General features: G+C 45.1%; 1 protein-coding gene across 2 annotated transcripts in view; it reads left to right on the top strand.

The window, feature by feature from the left end:
* LOC115414382 (gamma-aminobutyric acid receptor subunit beta-1-like) overlaps positions 1-19919 on the top strand; it is a 52888-nt gene extending 32969 nt beyond the window's left edge. Inside the window, exons 4-9 of one of the 2 annotated variants that reach the window (XM_030127709.1) lie at positions 2256-2476; positions 10741-10823; positions 11532-11675; positions 13749-13901; positions 16926-17179; positions 19462-19919. In XM_030127709.1, coding sequence (XP_029983569.1) covers positions 2256-2476; positions 10741-10823; positions 11532-11675; positions 13749-13901; positions 16926-17179; positions 19462-19803 — 1197 coding nt within the window. In that variant the 3' untranslated portion in view covers positions 19804-19919. The remainder of the gene's footprint in view (positions 1-2255; positions 2477-10740; positions 10824-11531; positions 11676-13748; positions 13902-16925; positions 17180-19461) is intronic. The other variant, XM_030127711.1, reaches the window with a different exon arrangement.
* Positions 19920-25684: the final 5765 nt, after the last annotated feature.

Below are 25684 nucleotides of genomic sequence, written 5' to 3'. Positions count from 1 at the left end.
ACACAGCTCTACATTCGAATGTCCCCAGGTGACCACAGTCCCATCCAAGCACCGGGTAAATGCATGGAGCAGATATCTGAACGGATGGACCACAGTTTTCTACAGTTAAACACAGAAAAAACTGAGGGAGTCGTTTTTGGACCCAAGGAGGAACATCTGAAAATCAGCATGCAGCTCCAGTCACTTCAGTTCAGAACCTCAGACCAGGTCAGGAACCTGGGTGTTGTCATGGATTCAGACCTGAATTTGAAAAACCACATACAAACAGTTACAAAGTCAGCTTACTATCACCTCCAGAACAGTTCTAGGATTAAAGGACTGATGTCGCAGCAGGACCTGGAAAAACTGTCCATGCATTTATCTGTAGTGGAGCTGATACTGGAACAGGATCTTCTGTGGTCCACCTAAAAAGTCCATCAGACGGCTGCAGCTGATCCAGAATAAGACCACTAAGACAAAGAGAGTGGACCGCATCAGTCCAGTTCTCAGGTCTCTACACTGGACCGCATCAGTCCAGTTCTCAGGTCTCTACACTGGACCGCATCAGTCCAGTTCTCAGGTCTCTACACTGGACCTCATCAGTCCAGTTCTCAGGTCTCTACACTGGACCACATCAGTCCAGTTCTCAGGTCTCTACACTGGACCACATCAGTCCAGTTCTCAGGTCTCTACACTGGACCTCATCAGTCCAGTTCTCAGGTCTCTACACTGGACCTCATCAGTCCAGTTCTCAGGTCTCTACACTGGTCCCTGTCTCTCACAGAACAGACTTTCAAATTAATTTAAAGCACTGAATGGTTTAGGCCCAAAATCCATCAGAGACCTTCTAGTTCAGTATGAACCCTCCAGTCCACTCAGGTGGTCTGGTGCAGGTCTGCTCTGGGTTCCAAAGTCAGAACTAAACCTGGAGAATCAGCGTTCAGTTTCTATGCTCTGTAGATCTGGAACAAACGACCAGAAAATATCAGGTCTGAGATCTGAGAGTCTGAGTTCTGTTCAGTCCAGGTTCCAGACTCACCTGTTCACTGGGTTCTGGTTCTGGTTCCAGACTCACCTGTTCACTGGGTTCTGGTTCTGGTTCAGGTTCCAGACTCACCTGCTCACTGGGTTCTGGTTCTGGTTCAGGTTCCAGACTCACCTGCTCACTGGGTTCTGGTTCTGGTTCAGGTTCCAGACTTACCTTCTCACTGGGTTCTGGTTCTGGTTCCAGACTCACCTGTTCACTGGGTTCTGGTTCCGATTCCAGACTCACCTGTTCACCGGGTTCTGGTTCTGGTTCCAGACTCACCTGTTCACTGGGTTCTGGTTCTGGTTCCAGACTCACCTGTTCACCGGGTTCTGGTTCTGGTTCCGATTCCAGACTCTCCTGTTCACTGGGTTCTGGTTCCGATTCCAGACTCACCTGTTCACCGGGTTCTGGTTCTGGTTCCAGACTCACCTGTTCACCGGGTTCTGGTTCTGGTTCCGATTCCAGACTCACCTGTTCACTGGGTTCTGGTTCCGATTCCAGACTCACCTGTTCACCGGGTTCTGGTTCTGGTTCCAGACTCACCTGTTCACTGCTGCCTTTGACTAAAAGGATTTGGACTTTTTAAATTTTATATTCTCTTTCGAAACTCTGCACTGCCACTCTGACTTTAATATGTGTGTGTTTTTTTTTTTTTTCTGTGTTGTTTTCTTGCTGTTTTAATCACCTTTTACATGTTTCTTTTATAATGTTTTAAACGTGTTTCTTTTTCCCTGTCGTTGTATTTTAATGTCCTGTGTGAAGCACCTTGGATTGCCTTGTTGCTGAAATGTGCGATACAAATAAACTTGCCTTGCCTTACTGGTCCGGCCCACTTCAGATCAGACTGGGAGGATGTGACCCCTGAACTAAAATGAGTCTGACAGCCCTGCCATAAGGAATCAGATCGATAAGCAAAATCGATAATGGAATCAGAATCATTAAATTCTTGTTGATTTCCATCCCTACCCCTAACCCCTAACCCCTAACCCCTAACCCTGACCCTGACCCTGACCCTGACCCTGACCCTGACCCTCATCCATGTGTGCCCGTCAGTCATAGGGTTAGGGTTAAGTGTTGGTAAGTTTTGGGTGTTCTCATAATAATCTGATGACCACAGTTTTCCATTGAATCGGTTTAGGTTGATGGCCTGTGTGGGTTTTAGTCGCAGCTCCACACATGTCCGTGCGTCACCCACCCGTTCATGTCCACGTCCTGACCTCCGTGTCCCATGCTGTCGTTCCTGCAGGACTACACCATCACCATGTACTTCCAACAGTCCTGGAGGGACAAACGTCTGTCCTACACCGGCATCCCCCTCAACCTGACCCTGGACAACCGGGTAGCGGACCAGCTGTGGGTTCCTGACACTTACTTCATTAATGACAAGAAGTCGTTTGTCCACGGGGTGACGGTGAAGAACCGCATGATCCGACTGCATCCAGACGGAACGGTGCTCTACGGTTTAAGGTAAAATCTGGTCCCTTCTGTTCACTGTTCAATGCAAGAACCTGGAAACTTCTGGAAAACCTTGGCCTTTCCATCACATGTGCAGGAGTATTCCCATCATATTTAATATATTTTCTATATACACTGTAAAAAAAAAAAATCTGTAATTTAACAGAATTTTCACTGTTTATTTGACAGATTTTTCCTGTATTTTTAAGATGCAGGAAAATATCAATGAAATGACAAAAACAGACTGTGATTTTACATGTCAAATGGAAAAGAACAGGAAAAAACTGTAACTGTGAATAACCATAAAATTTACATTTTTTAAAAGAAACTTTTTCTTTTTTCACAGAAAAATACAGTTCAAATACATTTGCAAATGTATCATAATTTCACAAATATTTAATTTCTATTTATGAAATTAAACTGTTAATTTAAAGTTTAATACTGTAAAACAAAAAAATAATAAAACGAAATAAAATTACTGACAGTTAACGGTAACAGAAATATTTGTTCTGTCAGTTGAACCAGACTTGTTTGTTCATTGACAAATATCTTGTGTAATTACAGGAGGTTTCACAACAAAACTGTTGAATAAATGTATTTTTGTGAATGTATAACATGTATAAGCACTGATAAAGTGTCCAAATACAGTTTTTATCAGTGGATTGGACAACTGAGTCTCACTGAAAATTATTCATTTATTTATTTATTTATTTATTTATTTATTTATTTTAATGGGGAATTGGATTGTTTTAATACATGTAAATATTCTTTATTAAACATTAAAAAGTCCCAAAAAAATATGCAAAATCTCATGTAAAGTTAGGGCCAAAAACTGTATTTGAATTATGGAAAATTACTGTATTTTTATAAGATGGTTATTTTCCGTTATTTTACAGTATTTTTTCAGCGCCCCTGCTGCTGGAATAATACTGTTTTTTTTATGTTTTTTTTTTATTCAGTGTAGGTGTTGGTGGCATGTTTTGAGGCCTTCAGCACGGGGGGGGGGGGGGGGGGGGGGGGGGGGGGGCGTTCCAGACCAGCCATTTGAACTGTCATAATGGATGACAGAGTTCCATCTAGTGCCAAACTGTTCCTGGTTTTGGTCTTGTTTAGTCCGACTGTGGAGAAAACCCTCTCAGCGTCTGCATTTGAATGAGGAGCACCAACACTAACGCTGCTGTCGTGGAAAACCTCCCAAACTGGTTCAAACCGGTCACCTTTGAAAACAGGAACCGAGGGCTTCTATTACTCAAATATGTTGCTTTTATTATTTTAATTAATTATGTGTGTGTCATGTGGGGTCAGATATTTCTTACCTTGCTCTTTGTTGAGGTCATACTCCCCCAAAAGTCCTCCACATTAAAGGTGGTGGGAACCATGAAAGTCCAGGAAGTCCTCACACACCTGGTCCTGTTCCTGTGGCCCACGGAAAGGAAGTAGGTCCTGAAATCTAGAAAGAGCGCCATGAGTAAAGACCTGATTAACGATTAGTTTAGTGACCATGATCCAAATTAAAGGAATCAAAATTTTGAAATCCTGGAAAATCTGGAAACCCTTGTCTGTCTACAAAGTACAGGTGGGGGTGTCCAACCCTGGTCCTCCAGAGCCACTATCCTACATGTTTTAGGTGTTTCCTCTTCCAGTCCACCTGACAGTCCTTATCAGTCTTCTGCAGAGCTGATGATAGGCTGATCATTTGAATCAGGTCTGTTGGAACAGGGATCCATGTAAAACATGCAGGACAGTGGATCTAGAGGACCAGGGTTGGTGACCCCCAGTACAGGGTATGTTCCACCACATACTCAGCCACAAACACCAGGAGCTGTTGAGAGTAGCACTGGTGGTGAAGCCAACATTCAGCTTTTCTCTTATGCTGCGTTTCCACTGCGTGGTACCGGCTCGACTCGACTCGGCCTTTTTGCATTCCACTCTGAAAAAGGACCTGGAATCTGGTACCTGGTACTAGTTTTTTGGTCTCACCTCTGCTGAGGTTCCAGGACTGGGGACCAGGTACTAAAAGGTGACACTGTGTAAACACTGCAGACCACTGATTGGTCAGAGTCGTCTCTGTGCCCCGCCCTTTTACAAAAACAGATGCAGAAGTTTCCAGTAAATCTGTCGTAGGTGAGTCCACATGAGGACAGTCTGGAAAACTACACCATGGTCGGAGGTTCAGACGGAAAAATCCAGCATGAGTTTGATGAGACAACAGGCAACGAGTGAGTTTATCAGCAACTCTGAGCAGACGACACAGAATTAATGCACCGCATCGCTATGACGACCAGGTACTGTAAAGTCTGTAGTATCCTGTAATGGAAACAGTCTGGAACAGGACCTGGTACCAGAGTGGAGTCCAGCCGAGTTGAGCCGAGCCGGTTCCATGTAGTGGAAACGCAGTACAGGCAGTTTAAACAGTATCTCAGAAACAAAAACACTTTTTATTCACCAAATGCATCCGGTAGACACAGGAATTTAACAGACAGACAGTAAGTGCACAGAGAACCAGCAAGATCTGCACAATAAGTGTAAGTGTTTGAAGGTCTTCATCTGCCAGGATGCTCTTATACCCACAGACGACATATATATTGTATGTCTACATACATTTGATGCCTTTTCCATCATATCAGAGATATCACCCAACTCATAACAACAGTCTTCCTATAAAGTATGTTTGAGGCCGATGAGCATTCAGGTTTATGTCCTTATGTGAGACTTGGAAGTAGTCCCTGGCAGCTGGTTTAGTGCAGGGCTCACCAACCCTGGTCCTCCAGATCCACTATCCTACATGTTTTAGGTCAGGGCTGTCAAACTCATGTTAGTTCAGTTCCACATTCAGCTGAATTTGACCTGCAGTGGGCCCAACCAGTCAAATAATAACAGAATAATATATAAAAAATGTCAACTCCAAACTTTTCTCTATGTTTTAGAGCAAAAAAAGTGAATTTACATAATGAAAAGGGTTATATCTATAAACTATCCTTTCAAAAGATGTGAATAACATAAACAAACTGAAAAAATCAGTGTCATTTTAACACTATTCTGCCTCAGTTTATCATTTCCACATGTACATTATAACGTACAGATCACAGTGGATCTACAAACACACAAAACAGTTAGTGACAGAATCTTGTTAAAATTTAAAACTTACTTCTCTTAAGACATTTCAGGTTCATATTTGTTCAGGTTAGTCACATTTTTTGTGAAATTCTATTTTGTTTTAGTGTAAATACATGAAAATATTTACATTTACAAAGAGAAAAATTTGTCGTTGTCATTATTTCTCTGTTATTCTGACAGTATTTGACTGGTCCTGTCCACTGGGGATTGAACTGGTCTGAATGTGGAACCTGAACTAAAAGGATTGTTCATATCTTAGTGTAATTTTTGCATTTCACAAATTCATCCAAAGGGCTGGACTGGACCCTTTGGTGGGCCGGATTTGGCCCCCGGGACACATGTTTGACACCTGTGCTTTAGATGTTTCCTCTGACAGTCCACCTGACAGTCCTTATCAGTCTTCTGCAGAGCTGATGATAGGCTGATCATTTGAATCAGGTCTGTTGGAACAGGGATCCATCTAAAACATGCAGGACAGTGGATTTACAAGACCAGGGTTGCTGACCCCTGGTTTAGCGGGTCCTTGTAGACTCTTGCTGTGTTTCCACTAGTTGCTGATAAACTTGTTTGTTGTGTGTTGTGTTGTCTCGTCAAGCTCATGCTGAATTTTTACGTCAGCCACCAAAGACTAAATCTCCTCCGACCACGGTGTAGTTTTACAGACTGTCCTCATGTGGACTCACCTACGACAGATTTACTGCAAACTTCTGCATCTGTTTTTGTAAAAGGGCGGGGCACAGAGACGACTCTGACCAATCAGTGGTCTGCAGTGTTTACACAGTGTCACCTTTTAGTATCTGGTCCCCAGTCCTGGAACCTCAGCGGAGGAGAGACCAAAAAACTAGTACCAGGAACCAGATTCCAGGTCCTTTTTCAGAATGGAAACACAAAAAAAGGGGCGACACAGTGGACAGACCTGGAGCCACAGATAGAAGGTCCTGGGTTCAATTCCAACACCAGTCGACAGGGGGTGGGACCTTTAGTCCGTGGGGGTGGGACCTTTCTGTGTGGAGTTTACATGTTCTCCTCGTGTCTGTGTGGGTTCTCTCTGGTCCTCTGGCTCCTCCCACCACCCAAACACATGCTCTGATAGGTTCATGGGTTCATCTAAATCCCCCATAGGTGTGAATGTGACAGAGTGTTTGTCTGTATATGTTCAGTCTGGGATGAACTGGTCACATGTCCAGGGTGAACCCCGCCTTCACCCATAAGTAGCTGGGATAGGCTCCACCCCCATGACCCTAGTGAGGATAAAGCAGGTTCAGAAAATGAATGAATGAATGAATTAATGAATGAATGAATGAAACACAAAAAGGTCGAGTCGAGTTGAGTTGAGTCGAGCCGGTTCTACGTAGCAGCATTACAAATACAGAAGCAAACGTGTCAGAAGTGATCCGATGTTTTTACACTAAGATCTGAGTCCATGCCTCCTCTGCCCCAGAGTGGGTTTTTTTCAGACTCTCAGGCTTTTCCTCTGCCGTTCTCTGGGTGAGTTTTTTCACAGCAGAATGCTGCAGAATCATTATCCCCTGCAGACTCCTCCAATTATTCATCCAGTGTGCTGCTGACACAGGACCTATTTATAGGTTTCCCAAAATGACCTCAGCAGTGACAACACATGTAGGATATTAGTTCAGTGAAGAACACACACACACACACACACTCACATATATATATATATATATATATATATATATATATATATATATATATATATATATATATATATATATATATATACATACAGCCTTCGTATCATATGTGTCAGTTCCATCCCAGAAGAATCAGAAAAAAAGTGAAAAGATGACACAGCATCTGTTTCAGCTGAGTGAAGAACTGTAAAACCAGTACATTTAAAACTGTCAGAGCTCACAGAGGCACCAGAAACAGTCACTACCTTAAAGGACCTCCTGCTGGTGGCTCCCCCTACAGTCCATAAACGGTACTGTGTGTACCAGCTGTGGTCCAGTCTGGATCTGAGGAAAACTCACACATTTATCCAAGAGTCACTGATGAAGCAAAACAATGAATGTGAGTTCAAGCATGAGTTCAGAGCAGGAAAAGTAGACCAACAGCATTTAGACAAACAGGATGGAGTTATTTATACAAAGAACAGAAACCAAGAAACCTTCATCAGGTTAACTACAGACTGTAAAAGTGTGGAAGGAACTGATGGAAAAACTGAAGAAAGAACAGAAACAAAGGAACTGAGTTAAAAAGACGAACGGAAAGAGTTTAAAAACAGAAGAGTTTAGATTAGAATGGATCCAACAGGACCCGGTCCACCAGGACCAGATCCAACAGGACCAGATCCAACAGTACCAGGTCCACCAGGACCAGATCCAACAGTACCAGGTCTAACAGGACCAGTTCCAACAGGATCAGGTCAACCAGGACCAGGTCGAACAGGACCAGTTTGAGGTCTCCTTCGTAGTCCACCAGTACCAGGTCCAGCAGTACCAGAACCAACAGGACCAGAACCAACAGGACTGGGCCCAACAGTACCAGGTCCAGGTCTTCTTCCTAGTCCACCAGTACCAGGTCCAGGTCTTCTTCCTGGTCCACCAGTACCAGGTCCAGGTCTTCTTCCTGGTCCACCAGTACCAGGTCCAGGTCTTCTTCCTAGTCTCAGGTCATATCTGTGCAGAGTACAAAGGCTTTTATTGAAAACAAACAGATGTAGATAAAACACTGTGGTCACAGTTGAAATGGAAACGGATGTGTGTGATTGAAGACTGAGTAGAAATCTCATGTTCTCTGAGAATGTGAGAAAGAACATGTGGGTCATGTGGGTCATGTGGTAATGTGGTTCATGTGGTCATGTGGTTCATGTGGTTCATGTGGTCATGTAGTTCATGTGGTTCATGTGGTCATGTGGTTCATGTGGTTCATGTGGTCATGTAGTTCATGTGGTTCATGTGGTTCATGTGGTTCATGTGGTTCATGTGGTCATGTGGTTCATGTGGTCATGTGGTCATGTGGTTCATGTGGTTCATGTGACTGTGCCCTACAAACACCAGACTGGACTGGTTCTGCCTGTAGATAGTGCACAGTTTATCTGCTCAGCAGGACGACGAGCTTTGGCAGAGTGTCAGGATGCAGCACAGAGTTTTTAGTCTGTAGACCAGGACTGTCAAACTCCTGTTCTTTCAGGTTCCACATTCAGTCTGATCTGATCTGCAGTGGACCGAACCAGGAAAATAAGAACAGAAGAACCCAGAAATAATGACAACTACAAATGTTTGTCTGCGTTTTAGTGCAAAAAAACACCCCAATAAAATTATGAAAATACTTACTTTTATAAACTATCCAAATAAAGGGAATAACCATAAAAAACTGAAATTTTAGTTTTAAAAAATTTAGTGTAATTTTCCCAGTCTTCTTCCTCCACTTCTCATTAGTCCATGTGCATTCTGGATCAGATCTCCAAAGACACTAAACACTGAGGAACAGGAAGAAAAGAGTTCAAACTGGACTGAATTTAATACAGACATTTCAGGTTGGACACATTTGGAAATGGAAAGATTTTCAGAATTTAATTGTATTTTTGCACTGAAACAAAGACAAACATTTGAAGTTGTCATTATTTATAGATGTAATGTATCTTTTTTTTTTTTTCCATCAAACCCAGTAGTAAATCTGCAGTCCTTCTTTTGTGTGGGTTCTTCTGCTGTTATTATTGGACTGTAGATCAGATTGGTCTGGATGTGGAACCCACACTAAAATGAGTTCCACAGCCTGGACTGTGGAATTTATACACTGTGTAAATTCATCCCAGGGGTTGGACTGGAACCTTTGGGGGGACACATTTGGGCCCCGGGATGCATGTTTGAGACCCCTGATGTAAAAGGTCTGGATGCAGGTCAGTCCAGGACCCAGAGTTTCCATGGACCTTATGGTGTCAGCTGACTCTGGTGAACAGACAGTTGTTGTTTTTTTGGACCTCTCGTCTGTTTTGGACTGATCATAATATTCTGATGAGCACACTTCAGGAACTTGGGCGGTCTGGTTTGGTTTTAAAAAAGTCAGTTGATTGTTAATATCGTCAGTGTAATTTCTGCATTTCACAAATTCATCCCAGGGGCTAGATTGGACCCATTGGTGGGCTGGATTTGGCCCCTGAGATGCATGTTTGACACCTGGGCTCTAACAGGTTTGTCAGTGGGTAGGACCTGGTAGAACCTGGTAGGAACTGGCAGGACCTGGTAGGACCTGGTAGAACCTGGTAGGACCTGGTAGAACCTGGTAGGAACTGGTAGAACCTGGTAGGAACTGGCAGGACCTGGTAGGACCTGGTAGAACCTGGTAGGACCTGGTAGGAACTGGCAGAACCTGGTAGAAGCTGGTGGGACCTGGTAGAACCTGGTGGGACCTGGTAGAACCTGGTAGGAACTGGTAGAACCTGGTAGGAACTGGCAGAACCTGGTAGAAGCTGGTGGGACCTGGTAGAACCTGGTGGGACCTGGTAGAACCTGGTAGGAACTGGCAGAACCTGGTAGAAGCTGGTGGGACCTGGTAGAACCTAGTGGGACCTGGTAGAACCTGGTAGGACTTGGTAGAACCTGGTAGGAACTGGCAGGACCTGGTAGGACCTGGTAGAACCTGGTAGGACCTGGTAGAACCTGGTAGGACCTGGTAGAACCTGGTAGAACCTGGTAGGAACTGGTAGAACCTGGTAGGAACTGGCAGAACCTGGTAGAAGCTGGTGGGACCTGGTAGAACCTGGTAGGACTTGGTAGAACCAGTAGCACCTGGTAGGACCTGGTAGGACCTGGTAGAACCTGGTGGGACCTGGTAGAACAGTACTGGTGTGGAAGTGTTACGGCTCAGACTTTACTTACACCGACTACATCATTTTGAAAAGCACTTAATAAAATAAATGATCCTCAGAGGAGGTGAGGACAGAAAGCCAGACCAGTACACAGGTCCTGACAGCGGTCTGATGGTCTGTTTGGGTTTGGTCCCAGTACACCACCTCAGTAGATGTGGTCCACCATAACAGGGTTGGATGTTCACCTGCTCCTCCACCTCAGGTTCCATCAGAGAAGCTTTGTCCTCTTTTTCAGGCTGTAGTTTGGTGGAGTTTTCCACAGGTCAGTCAGTCCGTCATCCTTCCGTCCACATCTGTCAGTATTTAACAGAAGTGTTTCTGTTCGTAGGATCACCACGACCGCTGCCTGCATGATGGACCTGAGACGATACCCCCTGGACGAGCAGAACTGCACCCTGGAGATAGAGAGCTGTAAGGGACTGAGCCCGTAGGTTCAGATGTGGACCACACATTTACATTTAGTTTAACCATTAAAGACCCAAAAAAAATACAGTTCAAATACATTTGCAAATGTATCATAATTTCACAAATATTTCTTTTGTATTTATGAGATTAAACTGTTAATTTAAAGTTTAATACTGTAAAAAAATAAATAAATAAATAAATAAAATGAGATAAAATTCCTGACAGTTAACAGTAACAGAAGTATTAGTTCTGTCAGTTGAACCAGACTTGTTTGTTAATTGACAAATATCTTGTGTAATTACAGGAGGTTTCACAACAAAAATGTTGAATAAATGTATTTTTGTGAATGTATAACATGTATAAGCACTGATAAACTGTCCAAATACAGTTTTTATCAGTGGATTGGACAACTGAGTCTCATTGAAAATTATTTATATATATATTTATAGGGAATTGGATTGTTTTAATACATGTAAATATTCTGTATTAAACAGTAAAAAGTTTTTTAAAAAAAAAGCAAAATCTCATGTAAAGTTAGGGCAAAAAACTGTATTTTAATTATGGAAAATTACCGTATTTTTATGAGACGGTTATTTTCTGTTATTTTACAGTATTTTTTTGGCACCCCGCTGCTGGAATAATACCATTTTTTTGCTTTTTTTTTTTTTTTTCCAGTGCAGATCAGTGTGACTGTGTGTGGTCTGTTCCTTTCAGATGGATACACCACAGATGACATCGAGTTCTACTGGCAGGGAGGAAGTAACGCAGGTTCTGTCACTGGCGTGGAGAACATCGAGCTGCCGCAGTTCTCCATCATCGACTACCAAACACTGTCCAAGAAGGCGGTGTTTGCCACAGGTACCAGAGGCATCATTCAATAGAGGGTCTGCACGTGACGACAGCGCTAACGTGTGCCCGACATTTGTGCATATAATGTCCAGACTTCCACAAAGAAAAACTCCAAAAAACCCAGTGAGAAAAGAGACACCTTAGGGAAAACCACAGTGAAGGACAGATCCACTCCCATGGACGGACAGACTGGAGATGGACCAGGACTGATGGACGGCCATTTGATGTTGGACTACCTTTGTCCTGGTTCTGTCCTCTGTCCTGGTTCTGTCCTCAGTCCTGGTGGACTACCTTTGTCCTGGTTCTGTCCCTCAGGTCCAGTCAGTGTCCTGGTTCTGTCCTCTGTAGACTGGTACCCTGTCCCCCTGTGGACACAGTACTGTGGACAGAACCATCACACATGGGCCTATCCAGGTCCAGGACCAGGACAGTGGACCAGTTCCAGACCTTTAGTGGATTCAAACAGTTTGTGGTCCAGACTCATATGGTTTCTATAAATCTGTGCATCCAGGTGGAACCGGTCCAACTGGGTTCAACAGTGTCATACGTAGTCCACACCTGTATGTGGAACTGTAACAAACACAGACTGAGCATGTGCAGGAGACAGGAAAACCACAGAAGAACACACTGAGCATGTGCAGGAGGTTCCATCCTTTGTTTTCTTCTTCTGGTAACATGGTACTGTGGTCGTCATGGTTTCCATACAGTGGTGTTGGTCCTATCCATACGCCAACACCAGGGGGGCGGAGCCAACACCAAGGGGGTGGAGCTGGGACATGTTTAAGCTCTGGGACCTGTTCGACTCCATATCTGAGCACAGTACTGTGGACACAAGAGGACACTGAGTTCATGGAACAGTGTCCATGATTGGATCTGGGACAACAACATGTCCTTACTGCTGATTGGACCAGGACAAATGAGAACATCTGATTGGCTCTGTGGTCATAGACACGCCCATATTTGGTGCCTCAGTACTGTAGACATTACCCATTAATAAAGTGGATTTTTGTGAGACTGCCCTGTTTTAAGTTCTACAGGTAGAACCCATTCCAAACAGATCTACTGTCATGGACCAACCACACATACAGGGTTAGAGTTCTTTTCCTCTTTACATCCTCAAAACTGGCAGGTACCAGCCCTGTTCTTAGTCCAGCTGGTACCAGCCCTGTGCTCAGTCCAGCTGGTACCAGCCCCACATTCAGTCCACTGTTCTTTAGAATCTGTTCCTTCTACACACATGACCCCTGTGTGAACCCTAACCCTGCTGTCTCAGTCTGGTCTGTTTCAGTCTGGTCTGTTTCAGTCTGGTCTGTCTCAGTCTGGTCTGTCTCAGTCTGGTCTGTTTCAGTCTGGTCTGTTTCAGTCTGGTCTGTCTCAGTCTGGTCTGTTTCAGTCTGGTCTGTTTCAGTCTGGTCTGTCTCAGTCTGGTCTGTCTCAGTCTGGTCTGTTTCAGTCTGGTCTGTTTCAGTCTGGTCTGTCTCAGTCTGGTCTGTTTCAGTCTGGTCTGTCTCAGTCTGGTCTGTTTCAGTCTGGTCTGTCTCAGTCTGGTCTGTTTCAGTCTGGTCTGTTTCAGTCTGGTCTGTCTCAGTCTGGTCTGTTTCAGTCTGGTCTGTCTCAGTCTGGTCTGTCTCAGTCTGGTCTGTTTCAGTCTGGTCTGTTTCAGTCTGGTCTGTTTCAGTCTGGTCTGTCTCAGTCTGGTCTGTTTCAGTCTGGTCTGTCTCAGTCTGGTCTGTTTCAGTCTGGTCTGTTTCAGTCTGGTCTGTTTCAGTCTGGTCTGTCTCAGTCTGGTCTGTTTCAGTCTGGTCTGTTTCAGTCTGGTCTGTTTCAGTCTGGTCTGTTTCAGTCTGGTCTGTCTCAGTCTGGTCTGTTTCAGTCTGGTCTGTTTCAGTCTGGTCTGTTTCAGTCTGGTCTGTTTCAGTCTGGTCTGTCTCAGTCTGGTCTGTCTCAGTCTGGTCTGTTTCAGTCTGGTCTGTTTCAGTCTGGTCTGTCTCAGTCTGGTCTGTTTCAGTCTGGTCTGTTTCAGTCTGGTCTGTTTCAGTGTGGTCTGTTTCAGTCTCCTCTGCTCTTGTGCTTCTCCTCCAGGTTCTTATCCTCGTCTGTCTCTGAGCTTCAAGTTGAAGAGGAACATTGGATATTTCATCCTGCAGACATACATGCCTTCCATCCTGATCACCATCCTGTCCTGGGTCTCCTTCTGGATCAACTACGACGCCTCAGCCGCCAGAGTCGCATTAGGTCACTGACTTCTGTCTGTTTAACATTAGACCAGTGTTTGAGTTAGACAACAAGAAGGACCATGAATGAGATCTGCACTATTACACAGCACATCTGTGACTCTACCTATATTTATAGAAGTACTGATACACATATACTTATATATGTATATAAGTACTGATACACATATACTTATAGATGTATAGAAGTACTGATACACATATACTTATAGATGTATATAAGTACTGATACACATATACTTATAGATGTATATAAGTACTGATACACATATACTTATAGATGTATATAAGTACTGATACACATATACTTATAGATGTATATAAGTACTGATACACGTATACTTATAGATGTATATAAGTACTGATACACATATACTTATAGATGTATAGAAGTACTGATACACATATACTTATATATGTATATAAGTACTTGTATATGTATATAAATACTTATATATGTATATAAGTAGTAAGTACTTATATACATATACTTATATATGTACATATATAAGTACTTGTATATGTATATAAGTACTTATACTTATATACATATATAAGTACTTATATATGTGTATAAGTACTTCTATACATACAGCAGATGTAGATAAAAGTGTCCACTGTGCTCGTCAGCTGTTTCCTGTTCTAGCTCCACCCACTGTCACATTTCCTGTTCTAGCTCCGCCTACTGTCACATGTGTAAACCCCTGTTGTATCAGCTGATCTGTCCGTTTAAGATCCAGGCTGTGGTTGTGGATCATTCACAGTCCAGTTTTGGACGACAGTGTTCCATCACATGTCCATGTGTTCTAAATGTGTCCTGAGTCACTGAACCAGTGTTTGATCAAGTCAGTGGAAGTGACCCCCCCCCCCACTGTCTGCAGGTATAATCACTGTACTGACCATGACTACCACCCCCCCCCCCCCCCCCCCCCCCCCCCCCACTGTCTGCAGGTATAACCACTGTACTGACCATGACTCCCCCCCCCCCCCCCACTGTCTGCAGGTATAACCACTGTACTGACCATGACTACCACCCCCCCCCCCCCACTGTCTGCAGGTATAACCACTGTCTGACCATGACTACCCCCCCCCCCTCACTGTCTGCAGTATAACCACTGTACTGACCATGACTAACCCCCCCCCCCTCACTGTCTGCAGGTATAACCACTGTACTGACCATGACTACCCCCCCCCCACTGTCCTGCAGGTATAACCACTGTACTGACCATGACTACCACCCCCCCCCCACTGTCTGCAGGTATAACCACTGTACTGACCATGACTACCCCCCCCCCCTCACTGTCTGCAGGTATACCACTGTACTGACCATGACTACCCCCCCCCCTCACTGTCTGCAGGTATAACCACTGTACTGACCATGACTACCACCCCCCCCCTCACTGTCTGCAGGTATAACCACTGTACTGACCATGACTACCACCCCCCCCCCCCCCCACTGTCTGCAGGTATAACCACTGTACTGACCATGACTACCCCCCCCCCCACTGTCTGCAGGTATAACCACTGTACTGACCATGACTACCCCCCCCCCCCCCCCCACTGTCTGCAGGTATAACCACTGTACTGACCATGACTACCACCCCCCACTGTCTGCAGGTATAACCACTGTACTGACCATGACTACCCCCCCCCCCCACTGTCTGCAGGTATAACCACTGTACTGACCATGACTACCCCCCCCCCACTGTCTGCAGGTATAACCACTGTACTGACCATGACTACCACCCCCCCACACCCCCCCCCCCCCCACTGTCTGCAGGTATAACCACTGTACTGACCATGACTACCACCCCCCCCCCTCACTGTCTGCAGGTATAACCACTGTACTGACCATGACTACCCCCCCCCCCCCTCACTGTCTGCAGGTATAACCACTGTACTGACCATGACTACCCCCCCCCCCCCCTCACTGTCTGCAGGTATAACCACTGTACTGACCATGACTACCCCCCCCCCCCCCCCTCACTGTCTGCAGGTATAACCACTGTACTGACCATGACTACCCCCCCCCCTCACTGTCTGCAGGTATAACCACTGTACTGACCATGACTACCCCCCCCCCCCCCCTCACTGTCTGCAGGTATAACCACTGTACTGACCATGACTACCCCCCCCCTCACTGTCTGCAGGTATAACCACTGTACTGACCATGACTACCACCCCCCCTCACTGTCTGCAGGTATAACCACTGTACTGACCATGACTACCCCCCCCCCCCTCACTGTCTGCAGGTATAACCACTGTACTGACCATGACTACCACCCCCCCCCCTCACTGTCTGCAGGTATAACCACTGTACTGACCATGACTACCCCCCCCCCCCTCACTGTCTGCAGGTATAACCACTGTACTGACCATGACTACCACCCCCCCCCCTCACTGTCTGCAGGTATAACCACTGTACTGACCATGACTACCACCCCCCCCCCTCACTGTCTGCAGGTATAACCACTGTACTGACCATGACTACCACCCCCCCCCCCTCACTGTCTGCAGGTATAACCACTGTACTGACCATGACTACCACCCCCCCCCCCCTCACTGTCTGCAGGTATAACCACTGTACTGACCATGACTACCACCCCCCCCCCCCCTCACTGTCTGCAGGTATAACCACTGTACTGACCATGACTACCCCCCTCCCCCCCCCCTCACTGTCTGCAGGTATAACCACTGTACTGACCATGACTACCCCCCCCCCCCCCCTCACTGTCTGCAGGTATAACCACTGTACTGACCATGACTACCACCCCCCCCCCCCTCACTGTCTGCAGGTATAACCACTGTACTGACCATGACTACCCCCCCCCCCCCCCCCCCTCACTGTCTGCAGGTATAACCACTGTACTGACCATGACTACCACCCCCCCCCCCTCACTGTCTGCAGGTATAACCACTGTACTGACCATGACTACCCCCCCCCCCCCCCCCTCACTGTCTGCAGGTATAACCACTGTACTGACCATGACTACCCACCCCCCCCCCCCCCCCTCACTGTCTGCAGGTATAACCACTGTACTGACCATGACTACCATCAACACCCACCTGAGGGAGACTCTGCCTAAGATTCCTTATGTGAAGGCCATAGACATTTACCTGATGGGCTGTTTCGTCTTCGTCTTCCTGGCTCTGCTGGAGTACGCCTTCGTAAACTACATTTTCTTCGGTCGAGGTCCGCACCTGCAGAAGAAAGTGGCAGAAAAGGCAGCGAAGGCCAACAACCAGAACAAGAGCAGACTGGAGGGAAACAAAGTCCAGGTGAAAACACCAGCATTTATTCCACATGTGGGAACGGATGAACGGTGGGTCAGATTTAGGATGAGGATAAATACTAATACTACTATAAATATGTCCACAGACTGATGGACCCACAGTGGACATAGTTAGACACTTATGAATATGAGGACACTGATGTGAGTCCATCGTGGTGACTTTGGCTCATGCAGAGGACGTGGACTGAATATTCAGTCCTTAATGCCACGTTTCCACTACGTGGAACCAGCTTGACTCGACTCGGCTCGGCTCGGTATTCCTGGAGAGCATTTCCATTACAAGATACTACAGACTTTACAGTACCTGGATGCGGCGCATTACTTCCGCGTCGTCTGTTCAGAGAGTTGCTGATAAACTTGCTCGTTGCATGTTGTCTCGTCTGAATTTTTATTTCGGCCATCAAAGACTGAATCTCCTGGACCGACCCTGGTGTAGTTTTGGGCTGTTATGTGAATTAATGTACCACTGTATTTACTGTCCACTTCTGCATCTGTTGTTTGTCAAACGGCGGGTCACAGTGAAAACTGTCTGACCAATCAGTGGTCTACAGTGTTTATACGTCACCTTTTCGTATCTGGTCCCCAGTCCTGGAACCGTGGCAGAGGTGATACCAAAAAAGTAGTACCGGGTACCAGATTCCAGGTCATTTTTCGTAATGGAAATGCAAAAAAGGCCGAGCCGAGTCGAGTCGAGCCGAGCCGATACCACGTAGTGGAAATGGGGCATTAGACCACCACCCCAGGAAACATGTGTGATCAGCCTGCATACGTAGGCCATCCAGACCAGCTCCAGATGTGGACTGACTGATCAGATCCCACTGCACCTGCGGTTCTTTCACACCTTCCATCAGAACTACCCTCCCGTGGTGGGAGTGTGAAGTTGGTTCTGTAAACGGAACCGGTTCTGAGAACTGAAAATGGAACTGGTTCCATTTGCGGATCCAGGTCCGTTTAAGGATCTCAGAACCAGCTCCGTTGAAGGATCGTGGAACTAGTTTCGTTTATAGAACTCAGAACCAAGCCGTGCTCCGACCTCCAAGCCCCACTTTTCCCGCATCAAGCCCTCCAAGCCCGGCTCCTGTGAGGCTGGGAGGGGTTCTACACTGTGGTGAACCAGGAGACCAAGCCGCTCCTCCACGGACCTCAGATCTGGTCCCAAGTAACGATCTCCTTCCGGTCTGAGCCAAAAAGTAATCCACATGTGCACTCTTCTGCTGTTTATATTTTCTTTAATGCTGGTGAATGTCATTCATGACTTCCTTAACGTTAACTCCAGCTCCCACATCGCCTCATCGTGCCCTGCAGGAAGCCGTCCTACAGGCCCTGAACGCTGCCTTCTGCGTCTTGCAGAGCGGTGCAGTAAACCACTGTGACCAGGGGCGCGGATCCAGTTCCAAGAATCTATCTATCTATCTTCCTTGAACAGTATGATTATAAAACTGTATGACATGTTTAAAGTTAAGGGGAAAAAAATTATATGATGTGATATAAGGAATGAATCGTGCGCTGTCCATTGTGCTGAATCCAAGATCCTTACACAGAAAGTGGTTCTCAATAAGCAGATCCGAGAAAGCTTTTTCGGAGCCAGCATAGAACTGAACTTCCAAGGTCCGTTTCAGTTCAACGTAACTGGTAGCTGAAGAAAAGCCTGGAGCTTGGAGGTCCATACTGCGGTCTGCAGCCCGACAGGAGCCAGCGTTAGAAGACTGTAGACCGGCTTCCTGCAGGACACAACACAGCGATGTGGGAGTTGGAGTTGGTGTTCATGATGTAAAATAAAATGACATTCACCAGCATTAAAGAAAATATAAACAGCAGAAGAGTGCACATGTGGATTACTTTTTGGCTCAGACCGGAAGGAGATCATTACTCAGGACTAGATCTGAGGTCCGTGGAGGAGCGGCTTGGTCCCCTGGTTCAACGCGGTGTAGAGCCCCTCCCAGCCCCACAGGAGCCAGGCTTGGAGGGCTTGATGTGGGCGAAGCGGGGCTTGGAGGTCGGAGCACGGCTTCATTCTGAGTTCTGTAAACGAAACTAGTTCCACAATCCTTAAACGGAGCTGGTTCCGAATAAGCAGATCCGAGAAAGCTTATTCATAACCAGCACAGAACTGGACTTCCGAGGTCCGTTTAAGTTTGGAACTAGTTTCATCAGGGTCAGAGTCAGGGGTCAGGGTCAGGGGTCAGGGGTCAGGGGTCAGGGGTCAGGGTGGTGCTTTGTTCATTTTAATTGTCCTCTGACCTGTCCTGTCCTGTTCCGTCCCTGTAGGTGGACACTCATGGAAACATCCTGCTGACCAACCTGACCAGTGACATGGCCGGAGCGGACCTGATGGGCGCGCTCAGTGACCCCAGAGCCACCATGTTCTCCTACGACAGCGCCAGCATACAGTACCGCAAACCCCTGACCGGCCGAGACCTGTACGGACGCCCGGCCGTGGACCGGCCGACGGGACACAAGAAGAGCCGTCTGAGGAGGAGGGCGTCGCAGCTCAAAGTCAAGATCCCAGACCTGACCGACGTCAACGCCATCGACAAGTGGTCCAGGGTGGTCTTCCCCATCACATTCACCTTCTTCAACCTGGTCTACTGGCTTTACTATGTCCACTAGAGTCTGGGTCCACTACAGTCTGGGTCCGGCCTTTATTAGGTCCACTAGAGTCTGGATCGTCTTTTGAAACTTAACTCAGTCTTGTACAGTGACAGTTCTGTCGACTTTGGGCTCATTCATAAATGAGGGAAAACTGCACAGATTTATTTTGTAAATACAGTTGAATATATATGAGCTCTGATTTATTACAGTTTTTTCTGGATTCATACTGAATCGCTCTAAAACTGACACTGAATTTAGGACACAGTCTAATATTTGTGAGTGGACACAAACCAAATGGACTTTGTCCTCTGATCTTCAGTTGGTTTTCTCTTCTTCTTACTCTCTCTTATCTTTTACTTTTCTCTTTGCATGTAAACCAAACACAGCTGGGATTTCTTTAGAATGTGAAATATGGCTGAAGGGACTAATGCCGCGTTTCCACCACGTGGAACCGGCTCGACTCCACTCTGGTACCAGGTCCTATTCCAGCCTGTTTTCCACTCTGGTACCAGGTCCTATTCCAGACCGTTTCCACTCTGGTACCAGGTCCTATTCCAGACCGTTTCCACTCTGGTACCAGGTCCTATTCCAGACCATTTCCACTCTGGTACCAGGTCCTATTCCAGACCGTTTCCATCCCAGGATACTACCCACTTTACAGTACGTGGTTGTCATAGCGATGCGGCGCCTTACTTCCGTGTTGTCTGCCCAGAGTTGCTGATAAACTCGCTCATGGCGTGTTGTCTCGTCCAGTATTGGGCAAACTACTTTTAAAAAAAGTAATTAGTTATAGTTACTAGTTACTTACCCAAAAAAGTAACTGAATTAGTAACAGAATTACTCCTTCAGAAATGTAATTAGTTACCAGAGAAAGTAATTATTGCATCACTTTTTCTTCAAATATGTAAAAGAAAACTGATGTTTGAGTGTGTTTCATGGGTCAGTTACAGAGTAGAACAGCAGACAGGTACTGCAATTAACTACAGATTTATTAGAGTGTGAACAAAATTAAAGACATTATCCCTGAAATAATGAAGCAGTGTCATCCTTTGTGGGTTCTACTGCTGTGCCTTCTGATCCTTTGGCAAATTTGAGTTCAGGAAGAAAGGTGATCGAACGTTTGTGTCTTGAAGCGACTTCTGTCTGATAACATTAGTCCTGTCTTAGAACATACTTATTCAGATGGAACTGATGTTCCAAATAAACAGAGCTTCTACACCATGACTGTGGTAAGGCTGGGGTCCACCAGGGCCAGGCTGGGGTCCACCAGGGCCAGGCTGGGGTCCACCAGGGCCAGGCTGGGGTCCACCAGGGCCAGGCTGGGGTCCACCAGGGCCAGGCTGGTGTCCACCAGGGCCAGGCTTTTCCACCACATAAGGGGATCTGCATTTATAGAAGCAGATGCTCCTCCAGTTAAACCCCTATCCGCGCGTTTTTCAGTCATCAATATCTCCTCCTCCCTGATCCAGCGGTAAATGTCTGCAGTCCAGTCAGTTGGACTCACTGATAACTCCTCCCCTAAGTTAGCTGATAACTCCTCCCCTAAGTTAGCTGATAACTCCTCCCCTAAGTTAGCTGATAACTCCTCCCCTAAATTAGCTGCACATGTAGCTGCGTTCAGGTGCCTGTGTTGTGCTGGTTCAACTCAAACTCATAGACGTCATTACTCATTCAGGTGAAGGGGGCGTGGTCAACTCAGACTCATGGACACACAGGTGACACATGAAGGCATTGTGGGGGATTTGAATAGAAGAACAGTTCGTAAACGAATCAGTTCTTATCACTGAACAGAGCCGTTCAGAAGACTGGACGTCTTGAACGTCACACCTCTGGTGCCTGGCTGAGTCAGGACAGATAACAGCTGTTTGATATCAGTGCAAAGTAACGCACCACATTTTACTGTCGGTAACGGTAACGGCGTTGGAACGTTCAAATAGTAATTCATTAGATTACCTGTTACTGGAAAACAATAGCGGCGTTAGTAAGGCCGTTATTTTTAACGCCGTTATTCCCAACACTGTGTCGTCAAACTCCTGCTGAATGTTTGCATCTGAACCTCCTGGACAAACCACGGTGTAGTTTTACAGACTGTCCTCATGTGGATTCACCTACGACAGATTTACTGGAAACTTCTGCATCTGTTTTTGTAAAAGGGCGGGGCACAGAGACGACTCTGACCAATCAGTGGTCTGCAGTGTTTACACAGTGTCACCTTTTAGTATCTGGTCCCCAGTCCTGGAACCTCAGCAGAGGTGAGACCTAAAAACTAGTACCAGGTACCAGATTCCGGGACCTTTTTTAAAATGGAAACTCAAAAAGGACGAGTCGAGTCGAGTCGAGTCGAGTCGGTACCACGTAGTGGAAATGCAGCATATGATGAGTTTGTTTCAGATCATGGAGTTGACAGGACGTTGACAGGACGTTCAAGGACATCAGCTGGACTGCTTCTGTTCAGACTGTGTCCAGTGCATGTGCATTTCCCGCTTCTGCACTTTCAAACTAACTCACTCGACTTCATTTGTGTAAAACAGACCCACAGCTTTGCGAGGCTGGACTGAGCTGCTGTGTATTGTAATCAGAATACTGTACGCTTTAGAACTATCATCTGTTTAAGTTAGAAGACACATTAAAGAAAGGTAGAGGTTCAATACCCCACAGTCTGTGAACACTCAGATGGAAGGATCTTTTATATGAAACCAGAGACAGAATGACCAGTGATGACCAGTGATGACCAGTGATGTCCAGTGGTGTCCGACCCCTGTCAGACCACACTGGGGATGCTTCTGGTTCCTTTTCATTTCCAGGTTTTCCAATGAAAAGTGTCATTTCCTGTTTCTTCGTCCATTCCACTCTGTCCTTCATTCATGGGACAGTGTGATTGCAGAGTTTCTTTCTCTTCTTCTGAACAGAGGTTTTACAGACGGTTGGACTTTTGGGCATCATCAAACAGACTGAACCTGACCCACCCATCCAAGTACCAAAACTACAGCTACTGACATTCAGATACAAGCTGCAATTTTTACTGCGACAAGATAAAACAAGAAGTAATGCATAAATGTGTTCACTACTGTACAATCTGTCATGAATTTATGGTTTAAAACTTTTTTTTAGGACACAACAGCCTTTGGTCACCATCAGTTCATCTTTAAAGGTGCAGGAGACATTCATGGCCAGTTTTCCTCAGATCTGTCCATCCTCAGTCATATCCTCAGTATCATGAATCTGTCTGTCTGTCAGTACTCACCTGAATCTCTTGCATTACAGTGAACAGTTTCTTAGTTCCATCCACCACAAACAAACTGTGTTTATGTTCAGAGCCAGTAGGTCACTCGGGCATCTTTGGAATTTTGTCGCGATGTGCATTGTGGGAAACAAAGGCTCACACATCCACCTGACAGCGGCAGCTGCAAAAGACATGACGTGGAAATGCTGCTGCTGCCAGGCGGCTGCGTGAGCCTCCGTTTCCCTTTCCCACATTGCACATCACGACAAAATGCCGAAGATAATAATGGATTGGATTTATATAGCGCCTTTCTAGACACCCAAAGCGCTTTACATTATTTATATTATAAAATTACTGACAGTTAACAGTAACAGAAGTATTAGTTCTGTCAGTTGAACCAGACTTGTTTGTTCATTGACAAATATCTTGTGTAATTACAGGAGGTTTCACAACAAAAATGTTGAATAAATGTATTTTTGTAAATGTATAACATGTATAAGCACTGATAAACTGTCCAAGTACAGTTTTTATCAGTGGATTGGACAACTGAGTCTCACTGAAAATTATTTATATATATATTTATAGGGAATTGGATTGTTTTAATACGTGATAATATTCTTTATTAAACATTAAAAAGTCAAAAAAAAAAAAAAAGCAAAATCTTGTGTAAAGTTAGGGCAAAAATACTGTATTTGAATTATGGACAATTACCGTAGTTTTATGAGATGGCTATTTTCCGTTATTTAACAGTATTTTTTCTGCACCCCTGCTGACAGAATATTACTTTTTTTTTTTTTCTTTTTTTTTTACAGTGTAGCCTATGACTGAGGTTTGACAGATTAGATGAAAAATTGGTGTCTAAAGTCTCCCACACCTTTAACCTCCACATTGGTGGAACAAACCTGTTGGGCTGTCCGTCTGGTGTCACAGCATTTACTTTGTGCTTATAGTTGAGTACAGTTACACCAGTACATGGACTTTAAATGCAAAAGTACTCTATTACTTCAGCTGTCTCTGCATTTATATAAAAAGTGTCACAAAACCTCTGATGACATTAACCCTTTCATGCATGAATTATGAATTATATTATGTTTTTATTCCTCTTTATGCAAGAAAAAAACAATGTAATTGAAAAAATTGGAGGTACAAAAATGTCCACTCAGCTAGACATCATGCATTTAAGTTTTAAAGCAAAGAAATATGTATTTAACAAACCAATATCAGATAAGGATATACTGTGTGATAACTATGAAAAAAAACAAAACATTTTACTGCTGCTAATCTGATGTTTTGCCACATTTTAAAATATTCTAATACAATCTGTTACCCACTTTATGGAGATAATATGCAAAATATTAAATTTACTTGATGCTAGCATATTTTTTTGAAGTTGAGCTGTGTCCTGATATAGAAGATATTCATGGGACTTCCTGTTGGCCATCTTGTTTAAAAATAAATTTAAAAAAGGACTTCCCCTAACTGACCAATAGGTGTCAGTGTATGGGATGATGTACAAGCGTCCACTGTGTTGGCTGATGTGCAACGAAAACAACAAAACCCATGAATATAGAAGAGAACAGCTTTGGAATAGCTGTGCACTGGAGTGACCACTGTGCATGAAAGGGTTAAAAATTACAACTTTTTGAGTGGGATTCAGTCCAAAAACATCACGCTTAAGGTTCTAAAAGGGTCCAGGTTGTAGGGTTTCAAACTGAACAGCTGACATGAAGGTGGGACCTACTGAGTGACATCACCTGTCTGTCACTGTTTCTGTCTTCCTGGACTTAAACAGAAAAAACAACAGTGAAAAGGATTAAAACGAGCCCCGTTCAAGAGCAGAAGTGAAACCACATGACAGACCCAGTCAGGACCAGTGTCGGCTGCTCGTCTTTCAGACAGAGGAAGCTCTTACGTCAAAAAAACTGTTGTTTTTTAAACAGAAGTTCATCCCTCCATTCCTTTTTCAGAAAATGCTCAGTGACCTTATAGTACCAAGTAAACAAGAAAATGTTGAAATTATATTAAATGTAAACCAGTTAGTCCAGTGGTTGTGTTTTCTTTCAGGTCAGTAAATGAACAGTTCATTTGGTTTGTGTGATTTCACAGCAGAATGTGTGACGGTATTAAACTGAACTGTGTCAGTGAAGGAGCAGATCTGAAAACAGCTGTCAATCAAACCACATTCAGCCTTTGGACCCGTCCTCTAATCAGCACGTGAAAGCTCAGCATCCGGCCCGGTCAAGCTCCGCCCACAGCTCCATTCACCCCCAGAGACACTGAGCGTCCGGGGGCGGGACAACAGGGTGTCATGTGTCCAGTGCTGGTCCAGTTTGTAGTGGTTTTAAACCAGTTCCACTCAGTCCCATTGAAGTGCATGGACGCTGAGCGTCTACGGACAAATGCACTGAGCAGAGATGGAATGAACAAACACAGACACGGGAATGGAGGAGAAGTGAACAACATCCAGTCCACTGATCTGGGATCAAACTGATTCTGAACCAACTGGTCTGAGAGATGAACGTGTTCCAACACATTTGGAGTCAATGAAATGAAAACAACTGAACAGATTTGAGCATTTAATGGGAGTCATTTTAGGAGAAGCTGAGCTTCCACTGCAGTCTGACACAAACACCTCTGGTACATATATATATATATATATATATATATATATATATA

The sequence above is a fragment of the Sphaeramia orbicularis genome, chromosome 22 (genome assembly GCF_902148855.1).
Source record: "Sphaeramia orbicularis chromosome 22, fSphaOr1.1, whole genome shotgun sequence".
NCBI lineage: Eukaryota > Metazoa > Chordata > Actinopteri > Kurtiformes > Apogonidae > Sphaeramia > Sphaeramia orbicularis.
This window is presented reverse-complemented; position numbering and strand designations above follow the sequence as displayed.